General features: G+C 35.5%; 1 protein-coding gene across 1 annotated transcript; it reads right to left on the bottom strand.

Annotated features, from left to right (window-relative positions):
• Window positions 1–7,816: 7,816 nt before the first annotated feature.
• LOC124089371 (tripartite motif-containing protein 64C-like) lies at window positions 7,817–13,294 on the bottom strand. Its single transcript, XM_046439371.1, has 6 exons — window positions 12,866–13,294; window positions 11,995–12,090; window positions 11,079–11,309; window positions 10,333–10,355; window positions 9,352–9,449; window positions 7,817–8,295 (listed from the first exon to the last, which is right to left on the bottom strand). Exons 1-6 carry the CDS (start codon window positions 13,292–13,294, stop codon window positions 7,817–7,819), a joined length of 1,356 nt encoding a protein of 451 aa, XP_046295327.1.
• Window positions 13,295–16,709: the final 3,415 nt, after the last annotated feature.

Below are 16,709 nucleotides of genomic sequence, written 5' to 3'. Positions count from 1 at the left end.
AATAAGCCCACACATCTAAAATCAACTGATTCTTGATAAAGGTACTAAAATCAAACATTGTTTGTTTTTATTATGTGAAGATTTATTCTGTCATATCGTATTCATCTCTGAACAGTTTTTATGAGAGCAATAGAATGTAAGTTTCATAAGCTGAATGTTGGATGAATGCCTTTTTATTCTTTTGGTAGCAGGAATTGAACCCAGGGGTATTTTACCACTGAGCCACATCCCCAGTCCTTTATATTTTTTACTTTGAGACAAGGTCTCACAAAGTTGCTTACAGCCTTGCTAAATTGTGGAGGCAAGCTTCGAAATTTCAATCTTCCTCCCTCCATCCCCCAAGCTGTTAGGGATTACATGTGTGCCCCACTCAGCGAGCTTGTATGAATCTCTTACCGTTGCACAGGAAAGTCTGGGGCTGGGGCTCATTGGTAGAGTGATGGCCTAATCTAGGGAGCTCTGGGTTATAGTGGAACTGAATTGAATTCATTCCCACCACCATTAAAAAAAAGAAAGAAAGAAAAAAATCTCATAAATTTTCAACGTGGTGATGTGCTCTAACTATTCCAATCCAAGGTTTATTTTAGTGGAGGAACTGATGACAAAAATTAAGTAAAAGTGGTAAGCCTAAATTCCATTAAAAGCGCATGTGCGCACACACACGCTTATATATATATATATATATATATATATATATATATATATATATATATGTGTGTGTGTGTGTGTGTGTATATATATATATATATATATATATATATATATATATATATATATATTTCCATATCATAGAATGCCTCCTCAAAGAAAAGTAACAGTTTGAAGTATTTGGAAACATGACATTTTCTTTACTATATTTCTCATCCGCAGGTCTTCGGATCATAAAGTGGAGATATGTTTTCATTGTCATCCCCTACCTTTTTTCCAAGTCATTACAAAATTAAATTGTTGACACTGTTTTTTTATGCGCTTATAAAGCACTCAAAGTGTAACATCCATGTGTGTGATCATAAGTTCACATATCGTTTTTGATTTGTTAAAAAGAGAATTCTGAATACATGTGACCCCAAAAACTTAAAAATGAAATCAGCATTTCCAAAGTCAAGGTAACCGGTTGCCCCCTAGCGGTCAGGTTCTGCAACTGCAAAGGCTACTATTTCAAAATCGCTCTTCAATCTTAGGTTCCACAATCAGTTCCGCTTGGGCATACGGCTAGGCTACATTCACATCCATATTCTTATCTTTAAATTTCGGTGATCAAATGCAATCGCGAAAGGTCCATGACCTACAAGTTAGCATAAAAATCTCCACATGCCAGGCAACACATATCAGGTGGCTGATTTCAGGACACTGTGAATGATGGCCCTATGCCATCAGATTTCAGGCTTCTCTGGGAAGTCTTCTGAAGGACCAAGGCTCTGTTATCCCAGTAGTGCCAGATACCATACACTGTGATACCCAAAGTGTGCGTGCAAATCCGTTTCCTCCTGAACTCCACGCTTAGCTTCTTCAGCCCAATTCCCCAGACACGTTCCAGGTCGTCACTCTCTTACTCCACATTTGGATGACCTGAGCCTCCTCTAGGAATAGCAGCTCAGATTCCTTCTCAGTCTTATCCCTGCTTCTATTTTTACCTCTATTCTCTTGAGTAAGGTGCATAGCAGTCACCACTAAGAGGGGCGCCAGAGGCCACAGGAGGCAGTCAATAGGTGTTTTTCCTTCTCTTTTCTAGGCAATAGCAATCACGTTGAACTGGCACATTTCTGCATTGGATGTGGTTTTGCAAGGAAGTGCACTGAGCACCTACTTCAGGTAGGCTCAGGGATCTGTCTCATTTACTGCCAAGACAAAAATCCATGTCCCATCTTCCAGACTTCTAAGTCATCTGCACCTAAGTTCCAGCAGGTTTACTCCCAGTCCTACACCACCCATCTGGGGAACAATTTTTCATCTTGAATACCACAAAGGTTGTATAACTGGTGAACAAACAACAGCTCATCCCAGGAAGAAGACTGTAAACAAATGGCCCTTTCAGGGACTTTCAGATACAAGCCATAACAGATTATGAATATGAAAATCAATGTATTGTTTGTCTTTGTTGACATTATTCATTAGTATTTTCTCTTCTAACTTATCAGCTACATTGTTTGGGAAGCATTCTTAATGCTATAAGAGTATTTACTAATACTAATCTGTATTTTTTTTAAATCCACTTTTTTACTACATTTGTATCATGTACAACCTTCTAACCATTGAATTTTGGATAATGGGAATATGGTTGTAACTATGACAGATACTACCCTCCGATTTTGGAATTTAGAGTCTAGTAGTAATAAGTAACTATCAATTTGATGAGAGTTTGTTGAATATTAGGAGATGGTATAATACATTTGGTGATATGGAGTAAAAGGAACTATTCTGGTCTATGGAGGCAAGGATGACTTCCCTGAAAAACCTTTGAACTGAGATGTGATGAATGACAAGGACTTGGAGAAATAATAATCTGTCAGATACCTGGATCTACCCAACTAAGTCAGACTGGAGAGCAATCTAAGCACCCTTAGCTACTTTCAGTTGTTTAGTAAGCTAATATATAAGTCTCTTCATCCTTCTGCTACAGCTTGGCTCCAAATGTGTAAATAACACAGAATTTGCAATGTGAATGAGCCTTGAAAGTTTTAAACTAAATGATAGAAGAAGACACAAAGAGCAACAGATGTAATTCCATTTTCTTGAACTTTCTGGAAATATACAAATCCATAAAAACCTAAAGAGTTAAGAGAATTCCATGTGCTGGGGAGTGGGAATGAATGGGGAGTTAATGTTAATAGGACTTAAATTTGTTTTTATTAATTAATTTTTTTATTTATATATGACAGCATATATATTGTTACACATATAGAGCACAAATTTTTATATGTCTGGTTGTATACAAACTATATTCACACCAATTTGTGTCTTCATATATGTACTTTGGATAATAATGTCCATCACATTCCACCATCATTTCTAACCCCAAGTCCCCACCCATCCCTCCCATTCCTCTGCCCTATCTAGAGTTTGTCTATTTCTCCCATGCTGTCTCTCCCTACCGCATTAAAAATCATTCTCCTTATATCAGAGGAAATATTCAGCATTTGTTGTTTGGGTATTGGCTGATTTTCACTCATCACCATCTTCTCTAACTCCATCCATTTACCTGTAAATGCCACGATTTTATTCTCTTTTGTTGCTGAGTAATATTCCATTGTATTTATATGCCACATTTTTTATTCATTCATCTATTGAAGGGCATCTACGTTGGTTCCACAGTTTAGCTATTATAAGTTGTGCTGCTATAAACATTGATGTGGCTGTGTTCCTGCAGTATGCTATTTTTAAGTCATTTGGATACAGACCAAAGAGAAGTATAGCTAGGTCAAATGGTGGTTCCATTCCAAATTTTCTGAGCAATCTCCATACTGCTTTTCATTTTGGCTGCACCAATTTGCAGTCCTACCAGCAGTGTAGGAGTGTACCTTTTTCCTCACATACTCACCAACACTTATTGTTGTTTGTCTTTATAAAAAATGCCATTCTGACTAGAGTGAGATGAAATCTGAGAGTGGTTTTGATTTGCATTTTTCTAATTGCTAAAGATGATGAACATTTTATCATATATTTCTTGATTGATTGTATATCATTCAACATCATGTGAAAAGTCTGGTAAGGTCCTTGGCCCATTTATTGTATGGGTTATTTGTTGTTTTGGGTGTTTAATTTTTTGAGTTCTTTATATACCCTAGAGATTAGTGCTTTATCTGATGGTGAGGGGTAAAGATTTGCTCCCAACCTGTAGGCTCTCTATTCAACTCACAGATTGTTTCTTTTGCTGTGAAGAAAGTTTTAGTTTGAGTCCATCACATTTATTGATTCTTGATTTTAATTCTTGTGGCAAAGGAATCTTATTAAGGAAGTTGGGGCCTAATCCCACATGATGAAGATTAGGGCCTACTTTTTCTTCTATTAGACACAGGGTCTCTGATTTTTATTCCTAGGTCCTTGATCCATTTTGAATTGAGTTTTGTGCTTGGTGAGAGATAGGGGTTTAATTTCGTTTTCCCAGCACCATTGTTGAAGAGGTTATCTTTTCTCCAGTACATGTTTTTGGCACCTTTGTCTAATATAAAATGATTGTGATTTTGTGGATTAGTCTCTGCATCCTCTATTCTGTACCTTTGGTCTACCAGTTTGTTTTGGTGCCAACACCGTGCTGTTTTTGTTACGATTGCTCAGTAGAATAGTTTAAGGTCTGGAAAAGTGATGCCACCAGCTTCAGTCTTCCTGCTAAGGATTGTTTTAGCTATTCTGGGTTTCTTGTTTTTCCAGATGAACTTCATGACTGCTTTTTTTATTTCTATGCGGAATGTCATTGGGATTTTGATCGAAATTGCATTAAATCTGTATAGTGCTTTTGGAAGTATGTTCATTTTGATAATATGAATTCTGTCTATCCAAGAGCAAGGTAGATCTTTCTATCTTCTAAGGCTTTCTTTGACTTCTTTCTTTAGGGTTCTTTAATTTTCATCATGTACATCTTTCACCTCTTTGTTAAGTTGATTCCCAAGTATTTTATTTTATTGACATTTTTTTGAGGCTATTGAAAATGGGGTAGTTTTTGTTTCCCTTGTTTCCTTTCTGAGTATTTGTCACTGATATACAGAAATGCCTTTGATTTATGGGAGTTGATTTTATATCGTGCTATTTTACTGAATTCATTTACTTGTTCTAGAAGTTTTCTGGTGGAACTTTTGGGGTCTATTATGTATGGAATCATATTATCATCAGGTCATGCCAATTTGAGTTCTTCTTTTCCTATGTGTATGCCTTTAATTTGTTTTGTCTGTCTAATTACTCTGGCCAGTGTTTCAAGAACTGTGATAAATAGAAGTGGTGAAAGAGGCCATCCCTGTCTTGTTGTAGTTTTTAGAGGGAATGCCTTGCATTTTTCTCCATTTAGAATGATGTTGGCCTGGGGCTAAGCATAGATAGCCTTTATGATGTTATGTTCCTGTTATCCCAAGTTTTTCTATGTTTTGAACATAAAGTAGTGCTGTATTTTGTGAAATGCTTTTTTCCGAGTCTATTGAGATGATCTTATGATTCTTATCTTTAATTCTATTGATGTCATCAATCACATTTATTTATTTCCATATGTTGAAACAACCTTGCATCCCTGGGATAAATCCCACTTGATCTCGGTGCACGATCTTTTTGTTATGTTTTGTATTTGATTTGCAAGAATCTTATTGAGAATTTTTTCATCTATGTTCTTTAGAGATATTGGTCTGAAGTTTTCTTTTTTTGATGTGTCTTTGCCTGGTTTTGAAATCAGGGTGATATTGGCCTCATAGGATTAGTTTGGAAGTGCTGCCCCTTTTTCTATTTCCTGAAATAAATTGAAGAGTATTGGTATTAGTTCTTCTTTAAAGGTGTTGTAGAACTTGGCTGTGTATCCATCAGTCCTGGGTTTTTCTTGGTTGGTAGACTTTTGATGGTGTCTTCTATTTCATCACTTAAAATTGATCTGTTTAAATTGTATATATCATGCTGATTCAATGTGAGCAAATCATATGACTCTAAAATTTGTCTATGCTTTTGTTTTTTATTATAGTACAAGTTTTCAAATAATTTATAATTATCTTCTGTATTTTTGTAGTGTCTGTTGTGATATTTCCTTTTTCTCATGTATGTTAGCAATTTGAGTTTTCTCTCTTTCTCTTTGTTAGCATGGCTAAGGGTCTGTCAATTTTATTTACTGATTTTCAGAGAAACACCTGTTATCATGTATTTTAAAAGCAATAAAAGCAATTTAAAAATTTAAAAAAGAAACAACTTTTGTTCTATCATTTTATTCAGTTGTTTCTCTTGTTTCCGTATCATTGATTTCAGCTATGATTTTAATTATTTCCAGTCTTCTATTGCTTTTAATGTTGATTTGTTCTTCTTTTCCTAGGGCTTTGCAATGCAATTTTAAGTCATTTATTTGTTGACTTTTTCTTCTTTCCAGGAATGAACACCATGCAATGAAATTTCCTCTTAGAACTGCTTACATAGTGTCTCAAAGATTTTGATATGTTGTATCTGTGTTCTCATTCATCTCTAAATTTTTTTAAATCTCTTCACTCATGTGTTTTCAACCCATTGTTCATTAAGTAGCATATTATTAATCTCCAGGTGTTGGAGTAAATTTTATTTCTTATTTTACCATTGATTTATAATTTCATTATATTATGATCTAATAGAAGGCAAGGTAGTATCTCCACTTTTTTATATTTGCTAAGAGTTGCTTTGTAGCATAATATATGGTCTATTTTAGAGAAGGACCCATGTTCTACTGAGAAGAAAGTGTTCTCACTTGTTGAACAATGAAATATTCTATATATGTCAGTTAAGTCTAAGTTATTGATTATTATATTATTGAGTTCTATAGTTTCTTTGTTCAGCTTTTATCTGGAACATCTATGTAGTGATGAAAGAGGTGTGTTAAAGTCACCCCAAATTATTGTTGTGGTCTATTTGACTCTTGAACTTGAGAAGATTTTATTTGATGAACATAGATGCTCCATTGTTTGCGGAACATATATTTATAATTGTCAAGTCTTGTTAGTGTATGGTTCCCTTGAGAAGTATGTAGTGTCCTTCTTTATTCCTTTTGATTAACTTTAGCTTGAAGTCTACTTTATTTGATATGACAGTGGAAACCCCTGCTTGCTGCTGCAGTTCATGTGAGTGATATGCTTTTTCCCAACCCTTCACCTTCAGTCTGTGGATGTCTTTTCCTGTGAGATGAGTCTCTTGGAGATAGCATATTGTTGACTCTTTTTTTTATGCAATCTGCTAGCCTATGTCTTTTTAAATTTTTTTTTAAATTTTTAAATATTTATGTTTTATTTATTTTTATTTTTTTATTGGTTGCTCAAAACATTACAATGATCTTGACATATAGTGTATGCCTTTTTATTGGTGAGTTTAGGCCATTAACATTCAGTTATTATTGAGACATGATTTGTATTTCTAGCTATTTTTATTTATTTTTGGTATTTAACAGACATGGTTTCTTGTCTGACTAGATTTTCCTTTAGTGTGCACCCTCTGCTGATTTTCACCATTGTTTTTCATTTGCTCTTCATGGAATATTTTGTTCAGGATGTTCTCTATTGTATTCTTTCTAATTGTAAATTATTTTAACTTTTGCTTGTCATGGAAGGGTTTTATTTCATCATCAAATCTAAAGCTTAGTTTTGCTGGTGTGGGAAGTCTGGGCTAGGCCTGGGCTCCCATAGTAGATGGGGTATTGAATTATTTGAAGCAACTGAAAACTAACCTCAAATCACATTGTGGTGGTTTTACAACACTTTATTAAAATAAAATTTAATAAACAAATTTATAAGTTCAATGTGGTTATCACAATTTATGACCATAAAATGATTATACTTCCTTAAGATAAAACAAGCCCACAGATATCATCTGTAGAATGGTAACATGACATGAGGTAGTCCCAAGAACACAGTTTCTTCAGATATGGACATTCACCAATTAATTCTTATTTTCTTTCAAAATTTTCCTTTATTTATTGTTTTCAGGATTATGGAATGAACCCAGAGCCTCACACCTACTAGACAAGGGCTCTAATACAGGGCTACACACACCCCCTCCCCATTTTAACTCTCTTTAAATGACCAGTCTGCCCCCAAAACTTGTGTCCCTCCTGTCTCAACTTCCTGTGTAGCTAGTATTATAGACATGTGACACCATGCCCTGGAAAACCTAAATTTTATGGAGAATCAAGGAAAAGAAAAGGATTCAGAGGTGAGGTCAAGATGGGAAGAGAGAAACTGTATATGAGGGAACATCGGTAAACATCATAGAAGCTCATAATTTCATTGTCATAATCTAGAAATACCCCAACCCGACCCACAGGTCTTTGTACATACTGAATTAAGGGTGGGGAGTTGGTGGAGAGCCTACAGTGGTTGTTCTTCTTTAAGGAAAATAGGAGAAATGCTTTCTCAGAATCAAAAGTGTCACTTGTCATAAAATCTTTACAGACGCCGAGAATCCAGTTGGAGGTGTTCCCCACATCCACCTCCCAGTAGTGTCTACCGGAGGTAAATCCCTCAGCACTCCATATAACGTAACTCTCAACTGTCTGGGGATCTTTAGTTCCACCATCATCTCCAAATATCTTATTTCTATCTTCATGAGAAAGGCTCACATAGCAATTGGCCCATCCTTGAATAGTTCCATTATTCACTGCACAAAAACAAAACAAAACAAAATCATATAAGTAAAGAGCATTTGCATGTCTTGGGCAAAAACTGTCTACCTAATCAATCTCTTTATTTACACCTCTTCTAAGGAACAGTAGGGAGCAGAGAGAGTTCAAACTCATGTATGGAGAAAGTTTCCTATGCCCTCTTTAGCACTGAGAAATCTTTAAATTATAATGCTAAATAAAAGAAAACAGAAGGTACTCCTTGTTGAGTGAAGGGGTAATTTAATATCAGCTTTTGGATGGTTTGTTTCAGGTCACACAAACAAAGAGTCTTTTTTCTTTTCTTTTCTTTTTTTAGTAGAAATCTCTTCTTGAATTGTTTTGATACCATTAATAAATAGACACTACTTTGATATGATTGTGCCTGTTTCATTATGAAACACCAAATAATTTGACAGAAAGCAACATCTGCACACTTGAAAGAAAAGAACCTTGGACTTACATGATCTTTTGATACCATGAATCCAATCTAACTTGGGTTTCAGCCTTCTGATATCTAGACCTCCTCTCTAGTGATGCACAAACATGGCTGGGTCATGTTTACAGATCACTTACCTTTCAGTTCTTTTGAAACCCATCTGATGGTATTAAATTGTTCTATTTATGGGAAATTTAGTCTTTTTTGTTCAATAAAACTTGTATTTTATAAATAGTAATTATTATTTGCCCATTGCATATCATAAATGTACTTGGAATATAGGATAGATTAAAAGCAACCAATATCACATTTAAATCTTCAAAATTAGAATAAACTGAAAAAACACAAAATATTGATGGCTGCTCTGAGAGGTAAACATTGTGTTGCTTAATAACTCTCCAAACACCAATAATGTTCCTTTTCTTGTACTGTCTGTATTATAACTAGAATGTGTATCTGAGCTATAAGTTAACAAGTGTGGTCTTGGTCATTGTATTATGACTAGACAAGGAAAAAAGTTAGAAATTTTTCACATCAGAATATTAAAAATGGGAAGCCTTTTATTTGAGGAACCTACTAAAAAATTTGAACCTGAGTGCCAAAGGCTCACACTTACCTCGGAACTTGTTCAGCATATCCAAGATTCCAGTGATGTGTAATGAAGAGAGCTCTGGGTTCACTGGCTTGGGCTTCTCCATCTCCAGCAACTCGATTCTGGAAAGAATGATACCAGTTACACTTTCAAAACAAAGGTCAAACAAAAAATCATTACAAAGATACCACTTTTAATCCAAGATGTTGTTAAAATTACCCATGTTGGTGAATTAGGTATACATTTTATTCAACTCTCTTGGGATTGTATGATACTTTTTTCTAAATTTAATGTACTAAAATTCAGTTTCCTTATTCATCTCAAACATTATCCAACTTAAAAAACACTGAGTTTCATTCCTGAATCAACCTTGGAAAATGCAAAGATCTTGGATATCTTGGAGAAAGCAGACTGTTCAACTTTTGGGACTTTGGTCCACAGAGGTCAACAATAATATAGTCATTGGTTTCTAAAGGGGAAGGTTCCTTGGACCAGTGGCTTTGATCATCTCTGTCCATGGAGGGTATCTAGTACAGCCTGGTAGCACTGATCTTGAGGGTTCTCAGGCAGCCCTTCCCCTCTGAACATGTGCTGTGTGCCCTGAAGAAATGGGATCTGGTCATTGTTACTGATGGTAATGAAGCCCCCACCCTTTCCCATCCTAGGGAGTATTACTCTTTCCTATCTTGTTTACCTTCTACCTCACTAGAATTGAATCCTTTTCTGGGATATGTTATGAAAATCTCCTTAGTAAGGTTTATTGGGACTGGGCTGGAGAGGATAGAAGGAATGGGTGAAACAAAGCCCAGAACACCAAATCATTCTTAGGTATGGTTGAATTCAGATACATAAGGACATTTTTGAAACCAAGGTACATATTACCTCAGAGCCTCTTTTCAAAAATAATATCCACAGACAAAGATGTTAATATCTGAAAACATAAAATTTCTCTTCTTCAAGAAACAAAACTTTCTCATAATCCAGAGATTATTACATAAAACTCACCTTTCAAATATGTCCCCTAAGTCCTAAAAGGAAAAAAGAAAGAGAGAGTATTAATACTGTGTCCTTCTGTATCCTCTCTGGTACTGTGGTCCTTTAGTGTGTGTGTGTGTGTGTGTGTGTGTGTGTGTGTGTGTGTAACATTTTTTTTTTCTCGTTTTCCTCTGAAAAGTCACCTGAGTTCATGGTAATACCAAAGCCCACATTAAACATGGAAGACAGACTTGGTGAACGATGGAGCTTAGAAAGGGTCTGTGCAGTGATACAACAGGACCTAGGTTCCTGTGTCACTCATCTCCCAGTCTTAGTCCCAGGAGAGATCTGACCCCCTCTGACAGTTACAATTAACAGTGAGCTATTTGAAAAATAGTGCACTGAAATTATCAACAACTTCTGTTCATGCCTATTAGAGGGGAAAATCTTCATCTGCTTTTGTGAAGAACAGAGGGTGATGATGGAGTTGGGAAACATAAACTGAATATTTCCTCAACAAAATTAACTTTCCCCTGATTACTGAGTTTTTGGATAATTTCTCTGTGTGTATAGTCATCTTAGTGACACAAGATTTTGTCTCATTTACCTTCTGCAAGACTTACAATCTCCAAGATTACCAGAATATAGGGAAACAAGTGATTGGACAATGATGGGTGTAAAGGAGCTCCTGTCACTCAGCTGAGCACAGTGGGCTCTGCAGGCAACATTGCCCAGACAAGAATTCCTCTCTCTAAGGATGAACCCTCCCTGGTCACCTGGAGCAACTCCATGTCAGGCTTATGGCACATGTCAGACAGCTCCCTGTACATTTCCTTCAGCCTTTCCCTCTGTTGGGCCATTCTGATTTCACTGTCTCTGAGTTGTTGAAAAATCTCCTGTGCTTCTCTTTCTAGTGTCTTCAGTTGAAATCGCTCCTCCTCCAGGAGAAACTTATGCATCATGTGATATTGAACTTTCATCATGTTCTTCCTTAAGACTACATAGTCCTGTAGAGATATTCATTTAAAAAGATTACATTCAAAAACTTTTTTAAAGCTTCAAATATTATTGTCTTAGCATCAAGCAAATATTTCAAATACTTTTTGTCTCATGCTCACACAGTGTCTTAAATATTTACTAATCCTGTCTACCATTTTTTCTCTGTTTCTTGCCTCTCTCCTGTTTAAAAAAAAAAATGTCTGAGGGGTCCCAGGCTATCTCCCTGTGATGTCTTAATGCGTTGTTTCCTCTTTTATCTAAATCTTCCTCCTTTTCTTTTGTTCCTTTGTCTGATTCTTCTAAATATTTTTCAATATTTATATACACACTGTATGAAACATTAAAAAAAAGAACCTCCACATTGCTCGTAGTTAAAAATCAATATCTCTCCTCTCCTTCCAACTAACTAGTGCAATACTGTCTTATCCTCAGTGTCTGGGAAGATTTATCCAAACCTCCAAAGTTGGACAAAGAATACCAGTCATGCCTCATTCACACCCATATACTTGTATTCTTCACATTAGCTTGTGTTGGCCAGTGTTTCATACTATTACCAGAAATCATTGCTTTTTTTTTTGAGATGAAAACACTATCCTTCAATATCAACTCAAATTTATCTGACAGCAACATTTTAATTAGCATAATGAATTAGCAACATTTTAATTAGAATAATGAAAACATTTTCAAACTTACCACAAAGGACTGACATTTGTTAATTTCTTCATTTAGATTATCTTGCATATCCTGGGTCATTTGCCATAAAGGATCCATTTTCTTTAGCAGTTTTTCCTGCAACATAACCATAGGCTTGAGTAATAGGGAAGATAGTTTTGTAGGTTTCATATTTTGTGTAATGGAATAAAATAGTGCTTGGTAATACAGTGATATTTAGTTTAAAAGAGTCAGATTTTTACAAATTAGTCTAAATTGATTTTACTATTTTAGATATTTGAAGCAAAAGAAAAAAAGATTTTGAAAGGAATCCATAGATAATAGATAATACAATCAATTTCCTGAGAAAGTAGTTTTTACATAACCTCACTATGTAGGGGTCCATCCTTCAGTAAAAGAAGCCCATGTTCCTAGTACTAGCCATCTGCTGTACTGCTGCCCCAATTCCACATATTTGGACATATATTTACTTCTTTATTTATTTTTCAGTACTGGAGATTGAAGCTAATGTTTCCCACAAAATAGGCAAGAATTTACCTGTGAGCTATATCTCAGACCCTTAAACAAATGAAAGAAGAACTGTGTCTTACTAGGTTGCCCAGTTTGGCCTCAAATTTGGGATCCTCCTGACTCAGTTTGCTGAATAGCTAGCATTATTGGCATAGCCACCATGCTCTGTCATTTAGACAATGTTTCTAGTGGAAATGTCCTTCATGAGCAGGAAATGAGCACTATGATTATAGTGTCCAATTGATCAACATTTAAACAGCATGTTTACCTCTTATGATTTACACTGAAACATCACCACCTCTACCATCTGCATTCTCAACTGCCTGATTATCATGGTTCTTAATTTCTCTCTTTGATCTGGACCCTACAGGTTCTAAGTTACTTCAGGCCCATCACTCACCCTGTACTCTTCTGCTGCCCATGCCACTGGGCTGTATCTGTGAACCGCATGTTCGGGTGAGTCAGAACAGGGTGAACAGAGCAGGCTCTTGTCCACCTCACAGAAGAGCCACTTTTTCTCCCCATGTGTCCTGCAGAGCTGCTCCCCAGACCTGCTGACAGAGGGAGGTGTGGCCTGTCTGGCAAGAGAAGCCAGCTTCTTGAGCATGATGTTGGTCCTGAAGTCTGACTTCTCTACTATTTCTTTGCACTCAGGGCAGCACATTGGCATTTGGGCTTCTTCCCAGCAGAGAAAGAGGCAGGGTCGGCAAGAGGTATGTCCACAGTCTATGGTGACAGGTTCTAAGAGGTAATTCATGCAAATGGAGCGTGTGAGTTCACTCTGGAAGTCTTGCAAGACATGGGAATCCATGTCTCTGAAACCAAAAATATAGAGGATGGAGTAAAAGAAAGAGGGAGAGGAGAGAATGTTATTCTTGTGTCTTGATGATGGTATAAAAACAATAAAAAGTCTTTGGTCAGTCCTGATTGCTCACTTGAGTCATGGCTAATCTTTTATTAACTTTTTGTAAGACAAACCTGGATATGTAGGCCTAGTTTCCTCTATGACACAGATGACAAAATGAGATGAACATGATCTTTATTTTTTAAAAAAACAACTTTCTTATTCATTTGGGCAAGTGTAATATTGGGACAAAGAAGTTTTAGGATAATTCTAGACTTACTTACATTAGCTGATTTTTCCAGATGCCCATCTAAGATCTCTCTCTCTCACTCTCTCTCTCTGTTTTTTTTTTTTTTTTTTTTTTTTTGTCTCTCTGACTCAATGATGGTAACAAACATGGAGACAGTTAATCTTTATGCCAAATGTCTATGATCTCTGCCTCTCTACCCATAGATCGACTTTTCTAAAAGACAATTAAAATTAAGCATAATTCACTTGAAGATGGCTTGACTTAATCACTGTTGGGTTCAACTTCCATCTTCTGAAACTACAAACAGTTGAATTTATGCTTCTAAACTTAATTGAATAATATATTTTAAAAAATAAAATGAAGTGAGGTTTATCAATGCATGCCTCTTTTCCCAGCTATTTGTAGGCTGAGGGAAGAGGATTGAAAATGTGAGGGCAACCTCAGGAATTTATTGAGATCCTGTCTCAGAACAAAAAATTAAAAAAAGGGGTTGAGGATGTAACTCAGTTGTAGAGCCATCCTGTGTTCAATCCTTATTACTAATAAAGAAATAAATTATGTTTTTAAACTGAAAATTAGAATGTAATACTGGGGATGTAATCAGTAGTAGAACACTTGCCCAGGACTTGTAAGATCCAGAGTTTTAGCCCCAGGACTGAAGTGGAAATTAAAAACAAAAATAAAAAATAAATTTTTATTACTTCTTATTAAAGAAAATAATATTTACCAGAATCAGTTCTTACCATCAGAGTGCCTTTATATAATGAGATTATGAGTATGCATACTACAGTAATTATTAGCAACAATTAACCCATTGTTATTTATAACAAAATCAACTAGAGAGCCCAGTGCAGTGGCACATGCCTACTATCCCAGGTACTGGGAAGTCCGAGGCAAAAAGAAACTAAGTTCAAGGCTAGCCTAGGTACCTTATTGAGACCACATCAAAACAGGCTGTAAACAGGGGAACATTAGCCCTGGGTTCAATCCCCAGTATAAAAAAGTAGTGAGAGAGAGAGAGCATAAGTTAACAATGGTGTTTTCCTCTCCAGAGACTACCCTTCAGTTTAGAGATCATTGATCATGATGAAGCATGATCAATTCGTCTAATTTCTACTATTTTTCTCTAGTGATCAAATTTCTCACTGGGAAACTTCTACAAGTCTGTTTCATCTTCTGGACTATTTTCAAATCTAGTTTGGAAATTGGAGATTTTAAAGGGATAGCAAATAGGACTTTCACATGAAGGGTTTTACAATCAAATCTAGATCTTAAAATTCTAAGCCAATCATGGTGGCACATGCCTTTATCCCAGTGGCTCTGGAGCCTGAGGCCAGAGCATGGAGAGTTCAAAGCCTGCCTCAGCAAAGGAGGCACTAAGCAATTCAATAGGACCCTATCTCTAAATAAAATACAAAATATGGCTGGTGATATGGCTCAATGGATGAGTGCCTCTGAATTCAATATCTGGTACCCACTAAGAAAAAAATCTAAATTGATGTGCATAAAAACTATTACATGAATAAAATATACTGAATATTTTAAGCAATTTATGGATTCTAAAATTTATAAAACTGCAGAAATATTTCATTTCATACCTGCAAAATCAAATAAAACACAAGGTAATAGAATAAAAATTACTCAGATCACTTAGCAGAAACCAATATTTTACAAATAGTCTAATTATATATGTATATACATGTACTTATACACACTCACATACACACAGTATATATAAAACAGAAAAAAACAAAGTAGGTTTTTTACTTGGAAAAAGCCCAATTAAGTTGAAAAGTAAATTCAAACCATTCTTAGGAAAGAAAGTAAACTTAAAAGGCTTTCTTCTAATTTCCACTCACCAGAGTCTGCTCTAAGAAAACTCACATCTGGAAGTAAGTAAAATCTGTCTGTATCACAGTGTCAGTAACACTCAGGTGTCCAAAGCTCAGTAGCTGAGAATTCAGTCTGCTCCTTAAAGGTACCTTAGAGGAAAAAGCATTCTCCAGAGAAACACCCTCCTTAAATACCTGGAACTCACCTAAAACCACACCCACTACAGATTACCTCCTCTAAAAGTTGTGAATCATATTATGAGATTACAATGATTAGATTCATACAATAGAGTAAACAACTTTGATGAGATTTGGGGTCAGACACGAGAAAGTTTCCTTGAGTTGGGTTTGCAAAGAGACATTTTAACTGAAAAATTGTTTTATTAAATAATAGTTAGTTTTAAAACAACAACATCTCAATTAAAAAAAAAATGATTTCTTCCTCTACTGATGTTTAAAGTTTGAAAGTTTGAATTCCTCTACTGATATTTAAAGTTTGAAATTTCTGATTTATTTTTATTTCTTGCTTTTCCGTTACTTTCTTCTTCTTCTTCTTCTTCTTCTTCTTCTTCTTCTTCTTCTTCTTCTTCTTCTTCTTCTTCTTCTTCTTCTTTTCTCTCTCTCTCTCTCTCTCTCTCTCTCTCTCTCTCTCTCTCTCTCTCTCTTTTGTTTTGGTGCTCTTTTCCACTGAACCAACAGTGGAAAAAATAATTTGGCATGGTGGTATATGCATTTGACCTCAGCTATAGAAATGTAGTTCAGTGGTAGAGCATCATCAAAAGTATTAAGGAAATAAGTCTCCTCAAACCTACACTAAATTTTGGGTGAATTTTTTCTAGTTAATTAAAAATATTTAGTTAACCAAAAGCAGACCTGTGGCAGAATTAAGTTTAGGAGTTTCTTTTGTTGTAAACTGAGATGGAGCTTGGCAGTGCGATAGATGTAAACTGTGAAGCTCATTCCATTTGTGTTTCTTTGGCATCTACCAAAGATCTGTTTTTTATAAAACCAAAGTGTCATAGGTAATTTCATAAAGAGAAAAATCTGCCCTAAATCTGATGGATTGATTTTTTTTTAAATTGTAGATAAGAAAACAATAAGATACACACACACACACACACACACACACACAGAGCTATATTGTACTAAGAAAGATGAAGTAATAGAAATCAGCATGTTAGAAGAATAAAGAATGATTCTACTTCCAATAAAGCATCAGAATTATTCTTCAGTATTTTTCCTGTTCTCAATTATTTTTCTTGTTCTCAATTGTTTGATTATTTTTTGTTTGTTTTTCTAG

The sequence above is a fragment of the Marmota monax genome, unplaced genomic scaffold (assembly GCF_021218885.2).
Source record: "Marmota monax isolate L192 unplaced genomic scaffold, Marmota_monax_Labrador192_F-V1.1 WCK01_AAM20220418_F8-fsc00096, whole genome shotgun sequence".
In the NCBI taxonomy this organism is placed as follows: Eukaryota; Metazoa; Chordata; class Mammalia; order Rodentia; family Sciuridae; genus Marmota; species Marmota monax.
This window is presented reverse-complemented; position numbering and strand designations above follow the sequence as displayed.

Coding starts and splice junctions, on each gene's coding strand:
- LOC124089371 (XM_046439371.1), bottom strand. CDS start 13,294: ATGGATTCCCATGTCTTGCAAGACTTCCAGAGTGAACTCACACGCTCC. Junction 12,091..12,865: donor GGGTGAGTGATGGGCCTGAA/GTAACTTAGAAC, acceptor GTTATGTTGCAG/GAAAAACTGCTAAAGAAAAT. Junction 8,296..9,351: donor TATGCTGAACAAGTTCCGAG/GTAAGTGTGAGC, acceptor GTTTTTGTGCAG/TGAATAATGGAACTATTCAA.